Genomic DNA, 20,526 nt, shown 5'->3' with positions numbered 1-20,526 from the left:
GGGCATGGCTGGGGACAGGGGGCTAGGGCCGGTTTGGAGCTGAAATAAAGCACTTGAATGAAGCACTAATTGAGCTCAGTGGATTAGGAAGGCTGCGGGAGGCACAGCAGGGACGGCACGGGGCAGGCGCAGCCTCCCCGGCCTTCGGGGCTGGGGCTGGGGATCCCGCTCGTCCCTCGGGGGACGAAGACGTGGCACCGGCAGCAGGCACGAGGTCAGGGTGGGCTGGTGAAGGTGCGAGGCTGGGAAGGGACGTGGTGCCCGGCGAGGCTGCGCCTCACCCCGTGGCATTTGCCCCCCGTGCCGTGCTGGGGAACGGGCTCGTGCTGCAGCACTGAGCCCCCCCGTGCCCTCCCCGGGGCCAAAAGCAGCCCCGGCACCAGCCCCATCCCGTGGCACGGAGCCACACGCGTGTGTATGTGCTTGTGTGTGCGCACACATGTGTCCGTGCCCGCGTGCACTCACCCCACGCACCCACGGGAGCCAGCCCGGGCTGCAGGACAAGGGGACGGGGGGACAGGGAAGGGGGGCTGGCGGGGGCATTTCTCACCTCAGGGTTTGGTCTATTGGCCCCCAAAGGAAACAGCCCTGACTTCAAGGTTTCGCTCAGCTCCGCTTAGTCCCATTTCCTTCTGGAAGCTGGAATTGCACAATTATCCTAAGCCTTAAATGAATTAAAAAAAAAACAAACAAAAAAAACCCTGAACGAACAAACCGCAAGAACCCCACCCCCACCCCCCCCAATGCCTCCACAAACTCTTTACATCTCTTTGGCAACAATAACTTAAAACCGCGTCGATGTGAGTTCTGTCAACAGCAAGTTTTGTGTTTTTTTTTTTTTTTTTTTTTTTTTTGTATTTTTTTTTCTTTTTTTTAAATAAAAAAATAGTTGGGTTGGCGGCTCCCCCCCCCAGCCTCTCCACCCCCCCGGGGGGGTCCCTCCCTGTGCCGGGGGCTGCTCCCCAGAAAGGCCAGGCAAAACGCGAGGGCTGGGAGCTCCCCGGACCCCCCCGAGTTGTGCTGCAGGCCCTGGAAACCCCCCCAGCCGCCCCCCAGCCACCAAGAGCCAGCGCCAGCCCGGGCAGGGAGGGACACGGGGGGGGCATCGAGGTGCACGGCACAGGGGGGACGTGGGGACAAACACCGCCTCGGGAGCACACGTGGGCGAGAAGCCAAGGGGGGGGGTCTTCACTGGGGTGGGGGGGACTCCGCAAATGTTAGCAAGGTCAGGGCACTACCCCGTAAATGCTATAATTTATATATATGTCTCTCCATATATATATATAGCTATGTATACACGCGCAGCCATCCGCTCGCGCGCCCACGGCCGGCACCCACCGCCTCGCCCCGCGCCGTGCCCGGCTCCGACCAGCAGCAGCACCCACAAACTCCTTCCGACCAAATCCCCCTAAAAATAAACGGAGCTCGGTGCCGGGAGCCCGGGTCAGGCCCCACTCCGGCCGCCCCTGTCCTCCGTGGCCGCCGGCCGGTGCCGGTGCCAAGGGCGCTAGCAGGTGAGCACCCAGGCTGGCTCACTCCCGGTCACCGTCTTCGCTGCTGCCTGCAAAGGAGCGGAGAGGCGGCGTGAGGGGGGCACCGGGCACGGTGCTCGTAGGGACGAGGTGGCCCGGGGGTGACCGGTCCCCGAGGGGACACAGGTCACCAAGTGTCCGGGCTGCAGGGGGGGGTGGCATTGGGAGAGGCACCTGGATGGTTGGGGTGGGCACGCGGCGGGGACTCACCTCCTATGGAGTCCATGTCCGAGTCGGAGACGTGGGTGATGGAGAACCGGGACACCGGGGCAGGCGAGACCGTGAAGCGGGAGAATTGGAGGGGCAGCACCTGCTTGGGCGCCGGCAGCAGCGCGGGGACGGACGGGTCAGGCTCCGCCGGCGTCCCCGACAGCGAGGACATCAGCGACGGCTTCACCGGCATGAGCGGAAAGTCGTCGTCCCACTCGAAGCCACCGCCTGTGACGCAGAGCGAGGGGGCTGGGGCTGAGCCCACCGTGGAGGGGGGATCACCCGCCCGGCCCCAAGACCCTCCCCTGCCCCCACCACCCCCCTTACTCTCTTCTGAGGCGTTGCCGTCCGAGGAGTCGTCAGAGGCGCTCAGCCTGTCCGTGGGGCTGGCGGGGCTCGTGGGGCTCGTGGGGCTGCCGCTGGCCGGGGGCTGCCCTGAAGGCTCGGGGGTGTCCGGGAAGCTCTGCTCGCCCAGCTCCCGCGTGGGACTTTCCTGCGAGGGAGGAGATGCTGGTGGCTTGATGGTGCCAAACCTGGGGCTCAAAATGCCCCTGGGCCGTGCCCACCGCCACGCGCCCTCCCCAGGCCCTGCCCTCACCTGGTCGAAGAGGTAGATGGTGACATCGTCGTAGAAGGACACGGCCTTCTTCTTGCGCTCCAGGTCCTCGCAGAAGGCCTCGGAGAGCAGGCTGGGCATCTTGAGGAGGCTGCGCAGGTTCCTGCTGCTGTGGCTCTCGGCCACCACGATGGGCACGGCCGCCGGCTCCTCCTCGCTCTCCTCGCTCTGCTCCTGGATGTTGTAGCAACGCAGCTCCTCGTCCGACTCGTCGCTGTCCTCCGTGTCCTCCTCCTCCTCCTCCGGCTCCTCTCGGCGCTCCGAGGTGGCCGGCCGTGGCTCCCGGGCGGACGGGAGCAGGGAGAGCCCCGGGGGGGAGCGCACTGGTGACCCACCCCCCGATAGCAGCGTGCTGGGACCCCCTGGCGCGTCCCCTCCGGGGGCGATGCCCACCCCGGTGCCCTCTGGGGACAGCCCCGCTTCCCCCAGCCCTGGCGTGGGGGACACAGTCTGTTCGCCCCCCGCCGCATCCCCCCCCAGTCCGGGGAGGCCCTCAGCCACGGGGGTCCCTCTGCCCGACGCTGGCTCTTCGGGGCTCGCTGGCACTGGGGACAAGAAGAAAGTCTTGGGCGGCACGGAGCCTGGAGGGATGCCGCAGACCCCTGGTGTGTCTTCATCGGTGCCCGGCCCCGTGCCTGTGGCTCTGAGGTCGGTGCCAACCTCTTGTGCCATGGGGCCAGCTGGGGCATCCCCAGCCTCTGCCCCCCTCCAGTCCCCTGCTGAGACCCCCAAGTCCGGCGCTTCAGATGCCTCTGCTGTGCTGGGCGCTGCCGGGGGACTCCCGGGGGCTCCTGGGGGGTGCAGCTGGTCCTCGCCCAGCCCGGGGGCTTGTCCCAGGTCCTGTGCGTGGGGCTGGGACCCCTCCTTCTCTGCCTCCGGAGTCTCAGACCCGTCACTGTCCTCGTCGTCCTTGGGGCCACGCTCGGCCTCGGTGTCGTAGTCGGAGAAGTAGGCAGAGTCGCGGTACGGGTTCTTCTCGGAGAGGCCGTGCAGCTCGGCGCTGAAGGATGCCGAGAGCCGCGTCTCAGGGGCCGGGCCGTCACCCTCACCCCCCGGCAGCCCTGGGGGCGGCTTCCCCAGCTGGCCAAAGGCCTCTGGCTCTCGGGGCTCGTGGGGCTCCTTGAGGACAAACTCGGGGGACTCGTTGTTCTCGGTGTCGTAGCCGCTGTCGAGCGCCTTGGGCTGCCCAGCGGGCACGAAGGCGGTGGGGCTGAAGACCTCGCAGGAGCTGGCTGTGGAGGGGATGTCGAGGGACTCCAGGGAATCTGGGGTCCCCACCTGCTTTTGCAGGGACTTGAACGCCGGGGCCATGTCCACCCTCTCCATGTAGTCCCCGGAGAAGTCAGTGAAGACGCCGGAGGTCAGCTCTGCCGTGTCCTCGTCGCTCCCGTCGTCCCCACCGGGGAAGCTGGTGCTGGAGAACGTCTTGTCCGGGGTCCTGTCCGTGTCGCTGGCAGGACACGTGCTGCTGTCCGCAGCGGCCTCCCCGGGCACCGGTGCCTCAACAGCCTCCGGCGAGGGCTGGGCACCGTCTACACCGGGCTCCGTGGGGGGCCCAGGGTTCGGGGCAGCGGTGCCAGCCATGGGGGCAGCCTCCCCCAGCCCCAGCACAGCCGTGGCGCGCGGCACGGGGCTGCGGGCAGGGCTGCTCCCCTCCGTGCCCTCAGCCGGGCGGGCATCCTGCGGGCACGGCTGGGCCCCGGCTACGGCTGCCGGGGCTGCACCGGGGCCCCGTGGCGTGCCGGGGACGCCAGCCAGCGCCGCCGCCTGCGAGCGGCCGGAGGCTGATGAGTCACGGCTCTGCCAGGCCTGGCTCCGCGGGGAGGGCGAGCGGCACGGGGAGGAGCCGCCGGCCGTGCTGGGGGCCTGATCCTGCCGCGGGCGGCGGAAATCGAGGCCCGGCGGGGACCCCCCGAGCTGGGGCTGGCCACGCGGCACGGTGCCCAGCGGCTTGGCCATCAGCCCGCGGAAGGTGATCATGCGGCGGTAGCACCAGCTGTCTCCAGGCTCGCGGGCGGCCGGGCTGCTGCTGCCGCCTCCGATGTTGTTGTTGGAGGAGCTGTTGGAGGCCCAGGGCTGCTGCGGGGCCGGGGGGCTGGCACCCTCCGGGAGGGGGGCGCCCGGGGGGCTGTCGTCGCCCAGCTCCAGCGCCACGCAGTCCGGCCGGGCCGCGCTCTGCCCCGGGGGCTGCCCGTACCCCCGGGGGCTGTAGGCGCAGTTCACCGAGGGGGAGACGCCCAGCGGGTCGGCGAAGATGCTGTGCTGGAAGCCGGGCACGGGCCAGTCCTTGCCACCCGGCTCGGCGTGCTCGTCCTCCAGCAGGTACCGCTGGGCACCGTGGCCGGGGGACGGCTCGTAGGCGCGCTGCTCCTGCCCCGGGCAGGCGTAGGGGTAGTACTCGGCGCACTCCCACGAGCCTTCGCCCGCCGGCGCGTGGCCCAGCAGCGGCTCCATGCTGAGGGAGACGGTGGGGCTGCTGTCGGAGTCGTAGGTGCTGCCGCCACGCGTGCCCTGGGGTCTCCAGCAGGACGGGGGCCGCGGGGAGCCCCGCTCGCCCTCGGGGCTGTAGGAGCACATGGCGTAGTCCAGCTCGGCGCTGCCCTCGGCCGGGCCCTCGATGCGGATGTAGTACTCGCTGCCGAGCGAGGGGCTGTGGGCGCCCAGGATGGGCACCACGCCGGGCGCCGGCAGGCCGGGGCAGCCGGGCTGCTTGCACTCGTAGCAGGAGGGCGAGACCCCCAGGCTCAGGCGCCCCGCGGACGCGGCCGGGTAGTAGAGGTCGTGGTAGCGGGCGGCGCTGCTGGGGCTCAGGGACCCCAGGGGGGCCTGGAAGTGCTCGGTCTTGGTGTGCTCCCACTTGTACTCGAAGTTGAGGCCGTGGCTGGTCTCCATGACGGTGAGGATGTCGTCCCCGTCCGAGGGGAAGCCGTCGGCCGAGAACTGCTCCAGCAGCGGGAAGGAGGAGAGCTCGGCGCCGTGGTGGCTGCCGCTGGCGCTGCTGTTGGGCTTCATGGAGTTCCAGCGCTTCTCGAACTCCTCCTCGGCCTCCGTCGCGCCTTTGGCGCAGAGGTAGGAGAGCAGCAGGTGCACCTCCTCGGCCGTCGGGCGCTGCTCGGGCTGCAGCCAGCAGAACTGCATCACCTCGTACCTGGCGAAGAGCGGGGCTCAGCACAGCCGCTCCGCGCCGGCTCCAGCAGCCGCTCGCCGTGCCGGAGCCGTGGCACGGGGTGGACCCCAGCACAGCCCCCAGCCCCCAGGGGACAGGGAGAGGAAGGGGGCAGGATGCGCTCACCAGCGCTCCGACAGCGACAGCTTCAGCTGGGGCTTGGGCAGCTTCAGCTGCTGCTCCTTGATGGCGTAGGCGAGCACTTGCCGGTCGGAGTAGTGGTCGTAGGGCTGGCTGCCCAGCTCAAACAGCTCCCAGATGGTGACGCCCAGCGACCTGCGGGCACGGCGGGATGCTGGGCGCACGGGGACCCCCTCCCAGTCCCACCACCACCCGGCAGCCCCACAAGCGATGCACCCCGACGTGTCCTGCTTGTGTGCCCTGCCGGCAGCGGCCCCCCTGTGCCCCCCGCCCTGCTCACCAGACGTTGCTGGCCTTGGTCTGGTCCACGATCAGCAGGTTGCCGTGCACTTCGTCGATGAGCTCGGGGGCGATCCAGCGCAGCGGCACCCACAGCTGGTCGGCCGTCACGAAGTAGTCGTCCTGCCAAGTATGCAGGGTCAGTACGAGAAGAGAACGTCAAACCTACGCGTAAGGGACCGGCCACACCGCCGCGCCAGCTGCCCCAGCTCCCCCCCAGCCACCCCATAACCTCACCCCAAGCCCCCCGGCACCTGCTCTGTTCCCTCTCCAGCCCCCAGCCCCACCGTGCCATTCCTCCAGGCCGGCCACCCCTGTGTTCTGCCTCCTCCCTCTCCTCCTGCTCCCTCCGTCTCCCCGTCCTGAGCCCCGGGCAGACCCCCGTCCTCCTCCCACTGCTCCCCTTCTGCCTCCCAGCCCCAGCCCTGCCATTTCTGCAGCTGCCAAGGGGCAAATCCAGCCCAGGCACTTGGTGGGAGCAAAGCCCTGTTCGTGCCATGGAGACGGCCTGGGGACGAGCCGACACGGACAGCTCGGTCCTGGGGCGCTGAGCACCGCTCACAGCCCCTGGGGTGGTGGTCTCTGGGGAAGCACCCACCCGCTGCCCCGGCAAAGGGCATGGGCCAGGGGCTGCCCTGGCACGGCAGGGAAGGGTTGGAGAGGTGTGAGTGTGTGTGCGCAGAGCTGTGTGTGCACAGCAGGTCCCTGAGCCTCCCCCCGCCCCCTGCTCACCCCAACCAGCCTTACTTTGTACTTGCAGTGCGAGAGCCCGTAGTCCCCGATCTTGACGGTCAGGTCGGCGGTGAGCAGGCAGTTCCGCAGGGCCAGGTCGCTGCCAAGCAAACCTCGGCGCTGTCACCACCCCAGGGAGGGGGCACAGGGCACCCACCGCCCAGGGGCTGCGGGGCCACCACCCGCGGGCACCCCGTGGCCGGGAGCGGGATTGGGAGCGGGGTGGCTGCGTGGCGGCCAAGCGCCGGGCGTGCCGATAACCAGCCACCAAATGCACAGCAGGAATTCCTGCGCAGAGCTGCAGCTGCGCCTCTGTCCATCCGTCCATCCGTCACGCGCCGAGCCAAGCAGAAAGCAGGTTCCCCGAGCAACGCACGCCCGGGCACTGCCTACCCGTGCTGGCACCAGCCCTGGAGGGGGTGCGTGCAGCCGGGGCGCACACCGGGACCGCGTGGGTGCATGGTGGGGAGACCGCTGGGTGGAGCAGGGCCCACCGAGGCTGGGATACCCGCAGGAACCCCCCCCTCATGCCATGCCCCCCATGCCCCCCCCCCCCAGCCACAGCATCGCTCGCAGGGATGCACCCGAGCAGCCCAGCTCAGGCGGGGTGGCCCCGACGGCAGCGCTCCCCTTCCTCAACAAAATCACTGATGCTGGAGTCTCCGTGTGCAACTCACTCAGCACCAGGATATTGTTGGGCAGGAGGAGCAGAGGTCTGGGGGGACGTCAGCATCCTGGGGGGCTGCCCAATCCACGTCCCCCCCCCCGAAGGCAGCCTACCTGTGGATGTAGTTGTTCCTGTGCAGGTGCAGCACGCCGCAGGCCACCTCGCACGCCATCCTCTGCAGGGTCAGCGGGTCCGGGGCCATGGTGTCGGCCCCCCGGCAGCTCCGCAGGTATCCCTTCAGGTCACCCTGCGGGGCGGTGCCACCGTCACCCCGGTCCCCTCCTGCCCCAGGTGCTGGCTCTGCTCTCGGCTGGCGTCAGGGCTGAGCTGTGCCAAGCCCGGCAGAGCCGTGCCTCGTGCCTCCCCGCCACGATGGCACGCCGTTCGGCAGCTCGAGTGGCCACAGAGGCTAGCCATGGTCCCGCGGTGGCTCCCTGGGGACACGGGGGACTCACCAGCGGGCAGAACTCCATCACCAGCAGGTACGGGGTGACCTCGGCGCACTGGGCCAGGCACTGCAGCAGGTTGGTGTGCTGGAGGGCCCTGCGAGGGGCAGAGCGAGGGGCACGTCGGCACCGAGCCAGCCGGAGCTGGGGGTGGCGGTACCACTGTGTCCCAGCACCCCAGGACACGCCACAAAGGGGCATTTGTTCAGCTCTGGCAGGGCACAGGCCAGCTCTGCACCCCCCTCCCCCTGTGCCCATGACCTCAGCGCAGCCGGGGCCGGACACCAGCGGCTCCCCGCACCCCACAGCCAGCGAGCCCCAGGACAGAGCCATGCTGCACGGAGAGCTCGGCCAGGCTCCCAGCGTCTTCCGTGTGACAGCTCTGCTCAGCCAGGTGTGACATGGGGGGGACAGCCCGCAGCTTGGGGGCTCCCCCCCGACCCCCAGCAGCCTGGTGCCAGATGTGCCCAGCACGGGATCGGCACCACGGAGCGACCCCGCACCTACCTGTAGGGCTGAGCCTCCTCCAGGAACTGCATCTGGTCCTGCACGCTGGCGCTGGCCTTCAGCTCCTTCACCACCACCTGGGTGCTGCTGATGCCCGAGTTCACCTCCCCCAGGAACACCTCGGGGCAAGGGGCAGACGCGTCCCGCTCCATCCTCACCAGCAATCCCCAGCCCTGACCCCCACGTTTGGCGTCCCGACAGGCACACGCAGCCCCCTGCAGCCCCCGGCCCGGCGTGGCACGAGAGCTGGAGCAGCCCTGCAGGGACCGGATCCTGCATGCGCCCTGCCCCAGTGCCCCGGTGTCCCACTGCCCCAACGTCCCCGTGTCCCGACGTCCCCGTGCCCCCACGGCCCCGGCTCTGCCCCCACGGCGGCGCTCACCTTTCCGAACCAGCCATGCCCGATCTCCTTCAGGTACAGCAGGCTCTGCCGCCCCAGGTCCGCGGACTTGAGGAGCTGCACTGTAAAGCACACATCCAGCTGCCCGTGCGCCCACGCGCCCGTGCGCCCGCGCGCTCAGCCCGCCCCCGTTACCCGCCGGTGCCGGCCGAGTCCCGGTGTCCCCGCTGTGCCACCCCACGCTGTCCCCGGCTGCTGTCCCCTCAGCAGCGGGGGGCACAGCCCCAGGCACCCCGCAGCCAGGGCGCTCTCCCTGCCGGGCATCCTCCTGCAGCCGTGCTGGCTGGGGGACGTGGGGCACCGGTGTGCCCGGGCACCATCCCCCACCCCTTCTCCTCCCCAGGGATGGGGAGAGCGGAGCGCAGCCGAGCTGAGCGCTGGCATTTACCCCCCCTCCCCGGCCCCCTCCCGGTGCAGGTCCTGCCCCTCAGGCACCCATGCCAAGGGGTGCAGCAATGGGGCCATTGTTGGGCTGTGCTGCGCCGCCCTGGCCCCGTCACACTGCTGCCATTCTCCGAGCCGGGGAGCGCCACAATGGGAGCGAGGGGGCTGTGGCACAGCACCTCCCCCCCCCCCAGATTCCTCTCCCACTCGCTGCCTTGTTTACGCAGGGCTGGGGCTGGTGGATGGCATGGGACGGGGCACTCCGTGTCCCGCTGCACCCTGGCGGGGACGCACGCCGCTCCCCTTGGTGCCAGGGAAGGGTTCAGGGTGCTGGCCAGCAGGGACCCTGGTGCAGAGGGGCCTCAGCATCCTGCCCCTGCCCGGGAGTTGCTTTGGCTAACCCCTTTGGCTGGGGTCATCCCTCCCGGAGCCACCCCACAGCACGGTGGCGCAGGGGCAGGGTGCACGGGGGTCCCGGTGCCCACCCCTCGGCTTACCTGAGCGCCCCGGCTGCTTGGCCATGGGCAGCGAGACCTCGGTGAGGGGCAGGATGTAGACCTCGGGGCCATGCTGCGGGGCGGGCGAGCCCTGGGCCGAGAACTCCGTCACGTAGTCGTCCCCCTCGGCGTTCTCAAACTCCTGGGCCGGGGCGGAGGGGGGCACGCAGGGGGGACACACACCGAGCAGAGACAACTGACCCCGCGGGCTCCCCGCAGCCTGTCCCACGTCCCCCACACCCCCCGTACATCACACACCCCCGTGCACGGAGACCCCAGGAAGGTTCCCCCGGCGGCAGGCGCTGTGCCATCCCCCGGCCCCAATACCTGGCAGCGGCACCCGTACAGCGCCCGGCTCCCGAAAGCCGCCTTGGCGAGCAGGTAGGCGAGGGTGAGCATCGCCCTGCCCCAGCCCAGCCGCCTCTCATGGTGCTGCCAACGCCGCCAGCAGCGTTTCCCCCCCGGGGTGCTGCTGTGCACCGCGACCCACCAGGCACGGGCAGTGCCCGGCCGCAGCTCAGCGCCCCTATATAGCTGGCACGGGGGCACGAGGGGGCTCATTGTTCCCCTGCGGCACGGAGAGGTGCTCCGGACGGTGTGGGATGGTTACACAACGGCCCGGCGTGTCCCCCCCCTCCCCTTGCCTGACCCCCTCCTGCCGCGCGGGCGCCACAAGCCTCCACAAAAATGCCAGCAATTAGGGAAAACTGTTTCTCGGCACATTCTGTGCCTCTGAGGTCAGGGTGCCTCCCACCCCGGGGGCGTGCGGCAGCCCTTAACCATGCCATGGCCTGGCCCCGTGGAGAGGGAAGCCCGGCGGGGTCAGGATACGGCCCCCGGCGATGCTGAGCCCTGCAGCATCCCGGCACTGTGCAACGCAGGGTCAGGATACGACCTGCCGTGATGCTGAGCCCGTGGGGATGCACGGGGGGGCTGAGCTCCCCAGAGCGGCACCGTCCTGAGCTGGGGCACATCCTGCACTGGTGCACAGCAGCCTGGCCCTGTGCTGGGGGCTGCAGCCCCGGCCCCCCACGCTCACCTTGAAGCCGATGTCTCCCTTCTTGCAGCACAGGCAGGCCAACATGAGGAAGATGAAGGTGAAGAGCCCAGAGAAGGAAACAGCCACCACGGCCAGCGAGGAGGACCAGGAGAGCTCGCTAAGGGGGGTGCCGTCTGTGGGGACAGGGGGGCACGGGGTCAGAAAAGGGGTCAGGACACAGAGCCAGGGGGTCCCTGCCCAGTGTGGGAGCTTTGGATGCCCCCTGGGATGGGGCTGGCAGGGGCACTGCTCGCAGGGCCCCAGCACCGCTGTGCCCCCAGCTCGGGGCCAGGACAGGGAGGGGAGCACGGGGGGGCCCAGGGCAGGGGCAGGACCCCACAGGCAGCCTGCACAGTGTGGGACGGGGCAGAGTCCCCGTGCCTGGTACCTATGCACCATTTCCCCATGCACCAGCTCGGGGGTTCCAGGTCCTTCCCAAACCCCTGCTCCCGCTGACACCCACGGCTCCCCACACCCTGCCCGGCTCCATCAGGGGGCAAACACCGCCGGGCAAGCCGCAGCCCCGTGTCCCCAAGCCCCACACCAACCCCAGCCCACATCCCGCGGGGCACAGGGATGCTCCTGGCCGTGCCCCACACACCTCCCGGCACACAAACCCCAAATCCTGGCGCCCACACCCCGCACCACGTCCCCTCAGCTGCCAGCCCTCGGTGCGCCCGCGGCCAGGCCGTGCCGCGCGCTGCAGCTGCCACATTACTATTCTGCCCAGAGCCTCCCAAACAACCGGCGGATTGTGGCAGGAGGAAGCAGAAGGCCCCGGCGCTGCCAGCAGGGAGCCGCAGCGGCACCGAGCGCCGGCACCGAGCGCGTCCCTGAGCGCCCGCCTGCACCGGGGAGCTGCTCCCGGAGCCGCAGGCAGCAGCGCGGTGCCGTCCCCGCGGCACCGAGGGCAGGGTCGCGGTGCCATCCAGCCACACGTCCCCCTCCCAGACCCCAGCCCAGCGCCGCAGCCACGCTCCAGGCCACCAAGCGCGGTGCTGAGCCGCTCGGAGCTGCTCCCACGCATGGACCTCGGGGCATCGCCAGTGCCGGGGGCTGCGCCGTCACCGACCCCAACCCTCCCGCCTGCAGCAGCTCCATGCTGGGCTCAGCACCAGGGAGCAGGGCCGGCAGTGCCAGCACAGCTCTGCCCCCGCACCGCGTGCCCTTGGGAAGCACCTGAAGGGCAGGAGGGCTGCGGGTGGCCCCGCTCGCCCCGTGCCCTCGCAGCACGGCCGGCCCGGAGCTGGCCCCAGAGCTCGCCGAGGTGTCGGTGCTCGCCGAGGAGCCCCAGAGCCATCTTCTGAGGCTCAGCGATGCACAGCCGAAACCTGGGAGGAGCCGGGGGTGGCATTCTCTCTGCTTTCAGCTCGTTTCCATGGTGAACACACTTTGTACAGCGAATGTCACCATTTTCCTTGGATAGTGGGACAGCAAGAGAGAAAATGACTCACCGAGCAGAGCCTTTTGAATGCCGACAGGGGAGCAGAGCGCGGCGACAGAAGCCTTTCCAGCAGGGACCGTCAGCTGAGCCTCCCCAAGGCCACGGCTCAGGAAATGGAGCTTTTCGGATGAAGCAGTTCCCAAAACAAGGCGCAGCGGGGGCTGCCCGCTCCTGCCTCAGTTTCCCCACCTGCACAACTGGCGGCGTGGGAGCCGTGACCGGCCCCGTTCCCTCCCCGGCCTTGGCACCGCACAGCCCCTGCACCAAGGCTGGGAACCAGCAGCTTGGGGGGCAGAGCTGGGGCTGGGGGGCAGCACCCCAGGGCTGAACCCAGACCGGGGCAGGAGGGGGGTCACCAGCACCCCAGGAGCACCCTGCACCGCTCTTTCTGGTACGTCCATGAACCCCCCTCCCAGTCCAAGCTACAGGGGTCCCGCAGGACCCTCCCAGCCGCAGCTCGCCCCCCACAACAGCCCAGCCTCGCCGCGGGGTCACGCTGAGAACGGCCAGCTCGGTGCATCCCCAGCCTGGCCGGGAAAGGCAGCAGGAACTGCTGCATCACTGGGGGCCAGCCCCCGAGCGGGGATGCTCCAGCGCTGCCCGCAAGGCAGGCAACGCAGAGCCCTGGCCCCAGGCTGGGGGGACAGCAGAGGACAGGGGGGTGGCACTCAGAGGAGACCCCAGGGTGGCACCTGCCCCAACCCCGCTCCACTGCAGCCGTGGGGCGCAGCAGGGCGCAGCTCTCCCCGCAGTGCTGCACCCCGCATCCTGTTGCATCGCCCACCAGGCTCAGGACAACCCTCCCTCCACCCCCCAAAAAATAAAACAAATCCCTTTCTTAAAAGGCACCGGGAAAGGCTGCAGCCCCCCCCCCCCCAGAGCCCCGCAGCAAAGGGCTCTCAGCCCTTCCCGGCTCCTTTGCTGACTCACGTTCGCCGAGCGCCTGCGGCCGCTCCGCCAGCCATCGCGCGCCGCCGGGATGCTGCCGCGGCCGCCGCTCGCCTCTGCCCGGCGGGAGCGGGCGAGGAGCGGGGCTGACGTGTGCGGAAGGGGAGAGCCCGGGGCTCCCCGCACGGCTCCGCACCGACAGCCGGGTGGGCAGCAGCGGGGTCCTGCCCTGCGGGGTCCTGCCCAAGCAGCCGCCTGCTCTTGGCCCCTTTTCCTTCCTTTCCTGCTGGGGCAAACACCCAAGACCCCCCCCTCCGTCCCCCAGCCCCTTGCTGGAGGTCCCGTTCTAGGCACTTTACCGTGCCTCAGTTTCCCCACCCGGCACCTGCAGCACGGAACAAGGACCCGCTGCCCGCAGGGTGGGGATGCTCGGGGAGAACAACCGGGACACCCATTGCCCCACGGCACTCTGACACCTTTTGTCACCCCACCATTGCCCCAGGGACCCTCTCCGGCACCGGTGGCAGCTAGGTGTGAGGGGGTGGGACAAGGGGAAAGCACCCCGGGAGGTCCCTGCCCTATGGCATTGCCCCGTCTGTTCCAACAAGGAGCAGGACCCCATGTGGGACCGCAGGGTGCAGGGCTGGGTCTGGGCAGGGTGCAGGGCTGGGTGCGGGTTCGAGCAGGGTGCGGGTGCTGGGGCTGCATTTGGGCAGGGCACGGGGCTGGGTGTGGGTTTGGGCAGGGTGCAAGGTACAGGGCTGGGTGTGGGCAGGGTGCAGGTGCAGGTTCAGGGGCTGGATTCGGGCAGGGTGCAGGTGCTGGGGCCGGATTCGGGCAGGGTGCTGGGCTGGGTTCAAACTCTCAGGTCCCATCGCCATTTCCAGCTGCTCCCAGCCGCTCTCCCAGAGCAAGCACAACCCTGGTAACATTTTAATCCCCGGCCAGACGAAGGGCCCGGATCTGTGGGCAGCTTCCAGGAAAGCAATTTTACACCTCAAAGGATGAGCGCTCTGCTCACCCATATGCATCCAGGCAGCAAGAAGCCGTCCGCTGCCATTTAGCACGCCGACACGAGGCTGCTCCTCGCAGCCCCGGAGGGAAACTGAGGCACCGGGGCACACCCAGGGTCACCCATGGGGAGCTGGGTCCGGCTGCAGCCACGCAGGAGCCCGCGGGCAGGGCTGTGCTCCCCTATTGGCAACCAAACCCGGGGTGCGAAGGCGTAGCACCCAACACAGCCCCGGAGACCTTCTCCCATCAGTGCCACCCCGTCAGCCCCTCCAGGATTTACCAGATTTCAATTTTAAATGCGAGGCGTGCCTCGATGACCCGCTCTCCGTATGCGTCTGTTCATGCGGGCTCGGGTAACCGGTGCAGGAGGATTTTAAAAGGATTGATTCGTGCCTCTTCATTCTGGTTTTATCATCTTGGGACGAATTAGCAGTAAAAAATAATTAGGTGGAAAATAAAAAAAAAAATATCATCCATCATTTTCTAACGTGATGAAATAAAAATCAGGGCTGCGATAAGTGCGGGCCGAGCTGCATCATTGTTGTGCACACACCGAGCGCGTCAGCTTGATTAGGAACAAAAAAATCAAGTTCCTCCATCAAAGCCTCTCCCGCTGCAGCCCCGCATTTCAAGTGGGTACACGCCAGCCACGGACAACTTTCACCTTCTTCTTCTGAGAAAATAATAATTAAAAAAGCACGCGAAGCAAGATTAATTGATGATTTCAATCGCATTCCCTTGCTCGGCGTTTTAAATCAGGCCTGAAGGCAATCACTGTGACGCCTCCCACGCCGCAGGGACGCTCCGGCTCCGGCTCCATCACAGCAAACCCGCGGCCGTGGCTGAAGCGAAATCCCAGGGGACAGCGTGGGCTCCTCGCACCCGCACCATGGGCGGCAAGAGAGAGCTCAGCACCACGGGCACGGCACCACGGGCACGGCACCATGGGCACAGCACCACAAGCAAGGCCAGGAGCAGGCTCCCAGCAGCCGGCGAAGCAGCCTTTACGTAACGGCGGCAGCGAAGCCGCGTGGAGCGGGGCAGCCTATTTTTATCAGAAATGCTCGGCGACGTTATGAAACAAGCAGCTTCAGCTCCAAAAACAGAGGCGAGCAGGGCTCCTGCGAGAGGCTGAAGCCGAGCGCATCCCCACGTGCCTCTGACCTCTGGCTGGGAGCAGCATTGGGTGGCCCCGATGGCTTGGGATGCCCGGGGATGCCCCAGGGGCAGGCAGAAAGGCAGGGTCCGGGGGCTGGGGCACACACGGCGGGTCCCTGCCCACCCCCAGCCGCAGGGAAGGGTCCCTCTGATTTTCAGGGCCGATGCCATGCGCTGTGCCCAGCCCCAGGGAGCTCCCCTTTGCCTGCCCCAGTTTCGGAGCACTCGGCTGCGCGACGCCTTCCCCAGCTCCGCCAGCCCCTTTCACAGGTCTCCAAACAGCTCCAGCTGCAGCGGGCGAGGGGAAGAGACCCTGAGAATTAAGGGGATGGGATTTTAGCAAGCCTCTTTGGTGTGACGGAGCCCCGGGTGCTGGGGCTCTACGCCCAGCCACCCATGGGGTGTCGGGGATGCTGAGAGCAGGAGCAGGACGGCTGCTCGGTGCCAACTGGGGGTGCACAGCCCCCCGCAGCCCCGGCCGCCCCCGGGGTCCCCTTCTCCCTGCAGACACCGAGAGCCCGTCCCTGCTGCACCCCCACTCCCTGCCTGCCTCTACACTGGAACTTTCCTTCGCTCCAGAGTTGAAACAAACGCGGCGGCAGGCGGTGAGGGAGGGCACCGGCCACGGCTGGGAGAGGCGAGGGGACGGAAATGGGGCCTCTGGCCCCCGGCGCTCGCTCCCCTCGTCCCTGCTGCAGGCACAGCCACTTGCAGGAAATCCTGAACCTGCTCCTGCTTCCTCCGGCAGCCAAACCCTCGCAGCGCTGCCCAACACAGCCTGGTCCCCTCGGCGAGCCCCAGCACCCCCTGAGCCCCCAGCCCCCTCTGAGCAGCAGATCCAGCAGCCCCCAGCACCCTGTGCCATCCGTGCGGCTGCCCTTTGGGATGGAGACCCCCTCCCGGCTGCCCCAAGGAGCCCGGCACGCTCAGGCTGGTCCCAGGTCCCCCACCTGGCTCCCTGTGGTATTTCTCACCCTGTAGGTGCCGGAGCACTGCGTGGGACCCCAGCGAGCCCGGGGCCAGGTTTGCTGCACCCCCCCAGGCATTTAACCCCCACGCCGCTCAGGGACCCGGCTTGGTTCAGAGCTCCGGCGATGGCAAACGCCGTTGGAGCAGTACTTGCCCTACACCAGCCGAGCAGCATGCTCAGATAATGCTTCCTCGGGGCCTTCGGGGAGGTTAATGCCCAGAGGAGATCTGTTCTGCTGTCCCCAGGCACGCTGTGTCAGCACGGCTTCCCTCCCCTCCGCGTGAGCCCTGGCACCCTCCGGCCTCCCCGGGGCTGCCCCGTCCGGGAGCTGCTCCAGGCTGCGTCCCGCAGGGTCCCCACGGCTCAGCCTGGCCCCAAAGGGACAGGGACTTTTTGGGGATGGGGCAGCCAGAGGGGAGCAGAGACTACGAGCAGCTGCAGGGCACAGCCGGGACCCCCACCCCACAGCTCCCAGCAGCTTCACGAGCTCGGGCTGGGCTTCCAGAGCCGCGTGGGGTAAGGGCAGGCGCAGCCGGGGGATGAGCATCACGGCTGGGACCTGGGCATGAGAGGAGCCCGACCTGGTGGGGATTTTCCAGCCCCGGGAATCAGCGAGGGCTCGGAAGGAGCACGGGAAACAAACAAGGCAAAGGCAAAGTGCACGACGGGGCAGGATGGGGTACAGCACCAGGCAGGCCCCAGCCAAACGCAGCCCCCCCAGCTGGATGCAGCCCCCCACCTGGAGCAGCCCCCTGGTACCGCTGGGGCCGTTCACGCAGGTGCCCGGCGCATCCCCCGCACCCCCGCAGCACGGTGCCAGTGCCGGCTCTGCCCCACGTCCCCGGTGCCACCGGGCAGGGCAGGAGCTGCGCTGGCACCTCACGTCCCCCGGACGGGGAGAGCCGGGCAGGGAGCCCGTGAGTCACCGCCGCGATCGGAGCCCTTTCAACCTCAGCGTATTAATTTCTCCTAATTGGCTTTGACAGGGATCCGTATCGCCATCCAGAACGTAATCACCCGTGCGCGCGGGGCGGGGGGAGCAGGGAGGGAGCAGCAAGCCGAGAGAGGGAAGGAGGGGAAAGAAAAAAGGGGGGGGGGGGAGGAGGAGAGCAACCGGGCACCCCCGGGGGAGCGGCGCTGACGGCTGGATCCGTCCTCCCGCAGCGCGGGGCCCAGCTGCCCTGCTGCACTGCGGTGCTGCGCCAACGCCATTTCCAGCGACAGCCCAGCTGTGAGGCTCGGGGGGGAGAGCACGGGGCTCGCTGCCAGCCCCCCCACGGCCCCTCACCCTCGCCCCGCGGGACCCCTCTGCCTCCACAGACGGATGGACGGACGGCCCCATGCCGCTGACACTTTCCCCGCACCAGCTCCTGGAGGAGACATGCAGCCAGGCGGGCGCGCAGCTCCCCAAGCTCTGCCGGGTGTCACGCCACCCCCATAGCAGCTGCCTTCGCCCCACGGCCCAGCTCCCTGCCCCACATCCCCCCCATTGTGCCCAGCCCCAGAGGCACCCCCCCCTCCTGCCCTCAGCCCCCTTCATCGGGCATGGCCAGGGGGGTTCGGGGCTCCCGGTGCCGCTGGGGGCTCGGCCCCTGTGCCGCTGCGCCCCCCCCAGCTCCTTCCCACGCAGGGTCCTTATGATGACGCATGTGCCCATGTTCTGGGGGCTGTGGAGAGACCCCCTCACTGCCCTGAGCCCTCGCTAGCCTGACACATGTGGGGTCCAGGAGTGGGACCCCAACCCTGCTCCCCCCAGGCTGCACGGCCACGCTTGGGGCACCCGCTGAATCCACCGAATCCCCACCAGGGTCGGCCACGCGGGTGGCACGCGGCTCCCAGCGGGGTGGGGGGCAGACGGAGCCATGCCAGGGCTCACAAAGTGCCAGGGCATGGCCATGGGGCACCGATGGTGCCGGCAGCCCCAGGGGCATGGAGCAGCCCCAGCACAGCCCCAGCGCTGCCCACCACAGCAGCCCAGCGCCTCCCAGCACACCAACTGGGGTCTCCCAGTGGAGCCCCGCACCCAGCGGTTCCGCTTGCTCTTCCGTTATTAAAAAGTCGTCACTGCGCTGCTCGGAAAGAAAAGGGGAAGAAGAAATATGGGCAGGGGAAGAGAGGACGTTTCTCATGATTTCAACATGTGCTCCTCGGTCTGAGACGGGGAAGTCCAGGCTGGGAGCCAGGGCACCGGCAGAGCCGGGGGCAGGAGGGGAGCAGGGGGGACATCCTCACATCACTGCCGAAGCTGCCACAGACTTCACGGCAAGAGGATGGAAGCATCTTTGGCCTCAAAGCAAACAGGGACGTGGTGGGACACGGCCCGTCAGGACAGGCAGGGGTGCGGTGATGCTCCCGGCCGCGGTGTGGTCACCCTGGTGGGAGCCCAGCCCCAGCACCAGCCCCAGCCCCAGCCCCAGCCCTGATCCAGCTCCCCGCCACCAGGCAAGGGCATCCCCAGCTCTGGCCTGCGGATGGGTGAAGAGAGACGGGAAAGCAGCAGGAGGAGGAACCGGGACCCCTCCCTGAGCCCCCAGCACTAGGACGAGAGGGGGAGCATCAGTCCCGTAGAGCAGCACCGGGCACCGGCACTGCCTGGCAGGGGCACAGCCAAGCAGCCTCACCGATGGCACAAGCTGGGGACGGAGCAGGGGCTTCAGCAGCACCTCCACCCCCAGGTGACACCACTGTCCCTGCACTGTCCTCGCGGGTGGCTCGGCCCTCGAGGCCCTGGCCCCTGCCTGCCGTGCCAGGCTCTGCCCCTTCCTCCTTTTCCATGCAGGCACCAGCAAGCACCAGGAAAATCGGGGCCGCCGCGCAGACGGGAGGTGCTGCCAAACACCCAAGCCCGACAAGCCCGTGAAACGGAGAATACATTTTCCCCCCCTTTAATTTTTTCCTGACGGTAATCGTGGGTGTCAGTTGTAGCAGCAGCAGAGTCCCGGATTCGGGAGCGCGCTCCGCAGCATGGCGATAGGCAGCGACAGAAAACCTTGCAGGAGGATTTTTAAATCAAACGTGCCCTGCAAATCCCCAGGTTGACAGGATTAGCATGGCAAATTGGGCGCTTCGAGAAAACCTAGAGAAAAATTATACCAAAGGACGAGGACAGTAAATACATCTTCATTCCCAGCGCTGCCACATTTCAGATGCAAATAAAGAGGTTTCCTCCCTAACACAAATCAATAACGAGCAGGCTGTGAACCAAGCCTCCGCCGGCAGAGACCCAGCTGGGTAAATCCCGGGCTCCTTCAGGTTGAAATCCCTGCACGGCCTCAGCCCCTGGCAGCCACCAGACCCCGTTCCCGGCGAGCAGCAGCGGCGCAGCGCAAAGGCGAGGAGGGGACGAGGGACCCCCGGAGGGGACACGGGACCCTGGCATCCAGGGCTGAGCTGCGTCCAGCGAGGGGAACGCGTGGTCTCCTTTGCACGAGGACCTTGCTGGAGGCACGAGGGCACGGGTCGTGCCACCAGCAGGTGCTCGGTGCCGAGCCCTGGCACTGCTTCCCCGGCTTTGCCAAACAAAGGGACGGTGCCAACGCGCTGGCACCCCACAGGGATGCTCCTCCACGGGTCACCGCGGATTTTGGGCGCTGCCACCCCGCTGCCTGCTCCCGGGGGTCAGACCCCGCACGTGAGGCTGTCCCCGTGCCCCTCGCACGTGCAAGCCACACCGGGAGGGCTGCGAGGCCAGATCCGGCTGCCTGCGCGCCCCAGCTACCGGGGAGCACCGCGGAGCAGACGCCGCAGCAGCCCCGAGCGCACACAAAAGCCAGCCCGGCTCCGCGCTGCGCGAAGCCTTCCTGCAGATGCAGCGCGAGCGAGGCCGCACCGCGACGCCTTACATAACGGCCCCGCACACCCCCGCACGCCCCCCGCACGCCCCCCGCACCTCACCGACCTCCGCCGCCGTCCTAGCGCCAGCGGGGGCTCGCGGTGCCCGCCGGGCACCGATCCGGCACGGCGGCGGCTGTGGGCTGAGCCCCGGGCTCCGTCCTCCTCCCTGCGGCGGGCAGCATGGCCGGGCGGGCGGTGTCGTTGGGAAGCAGCCCCGGTGCCCTCCGGAGGCGGCGCAGCCCCGGGGATCCCTCGGTGCGCCCCGGCCCGGGACCGCAACGCCGCCCGGCTGCAGCAGCGGTCGGGGAGCTGAGCCGAGCTGCGCCCCCGCGGAGCAGCCCCCGCGGCTCGTTTCCATCCGGCACAGCCAGGGGAGGGCACCGGAGTGACATTTGGCGGCGAGGGAGGCGAGGGCACGCTTCATTCATCGCCGCCCAGCGGGGCCCCGAGCGGCACCCACCGGGTGGCGGGGCCGGGAGGGGGCCGGGGGGTGCGGGGTGCGGGGTGCTGGTGCGGGAAGCGGGGTGCTGGGCGCCGGCAAACCGAGCCCGGGGGCTGCGGCGGTGCCGGGGGGGGGGGGCGGCCCCGCGTTGGGAACGGGG

The 20,526-nt window shown here is 68.7% G+C and overlaps 1 protein-coding gene across 6 annotated transcripts; it reads right to left on the bottom strand.

The window, feature by feature from the left end:
* Window positions 1-455: 455 nt before the first annotated feature.
* Window positions 456-20,399, bottom strand: AATK (apoptosis associated tyrosine kinase). 6 transcript variants are annotated; one of them, XM_035342505.1, is made up of 14 exons: window positions 19,985-20,399; window positions 10,617-10,750; window positions 9,578-9,719; window positions 8,679-8,758; window positions 8,297-8,415; window positions 7,799-7,886; window positions 7,457-7,590; window positions 6,692-6,776; window positions 5,946-6,085; window positions 5,651-5,800; window positions 2,341-5,506; window positions 2,070-2,235; window positions 1,743-1,970; window positions 456-1,561 (listed from the first exon to the last, which is right to left on the bottom strand). In XM_035342505.1, the coding sequence occupies exons 1-14, from the start codon at window positions 20,346-20,348 to the stop codon at window positions 1,533-1,535; spliced, it is 5,025 nt and encodes a 1,674-aa protein (XP_035198396.1). In that variant the 5' UTR covers window positions 20,349-20,399; the 3' UTR covers window positions 456-1,532. The 6 variants fall into 6 exon arrangements, with proteins under 6 accessions (XP_035198396.1, XP_035198397.1, XP_035198399.1 ...); XM_035342506.1 differs by having other exon boundaries at window positions 5,946-6,067; window positions 19,985-20,397; XM_035342508.1 differs by having other exon boundaries at window positions 19,980-20,094.
* Between the last annotated feature and the right edge of the window lie 127 nt (window positions 20,400-20,526).

This window comes from Oxyura jamaicensis, chromosome 18, assembly GCF_011077185.1.
Source record: "Oxyura jamaicensis isolate SHBP4307 breed ruddy duck chromosome 18, BPBGC_Ojam_1.0, whole genome shotgun sequence".
In the NCBI taxonomy this organism is placed as follows: domain Eukaryota; kingdom Metazoa; phylum Chordata; class Aves; order Anseriformes; family Anatidae; genus Oxyura; species Oxyura jamaicensis.
Note: the sequence above shows the minus strand (reverse complement) of the source record. Positions and strands in the feature narration are given on the sequence as shown.

Bases quoted from the DNA above. Each gene is read 5' to 3' on its own strand.
- AATK (XM_035342505.1), bottom strand. From the start codon at position 20,348: ATGAAGCGTGCCCTCGCCTCCCTCGCCGCCAAATGTCACTCCGGTGCC. The intron at 10,751-19,984 runs GTGAGGTGCGGG...CTGTCCCCACAG, and splicing joins TAGGACGGCGGCGGAGGTCG to ACGGCACCCCCCTTAGCGAG. The intron at 8,759-9,577 runs GTAAGCCGAGGG...TGTGCTTTACAG, and splicing joins CAAGCAGCCGGGGCGCTCAG to TGCAGCTCCTCAAGTCCGCG.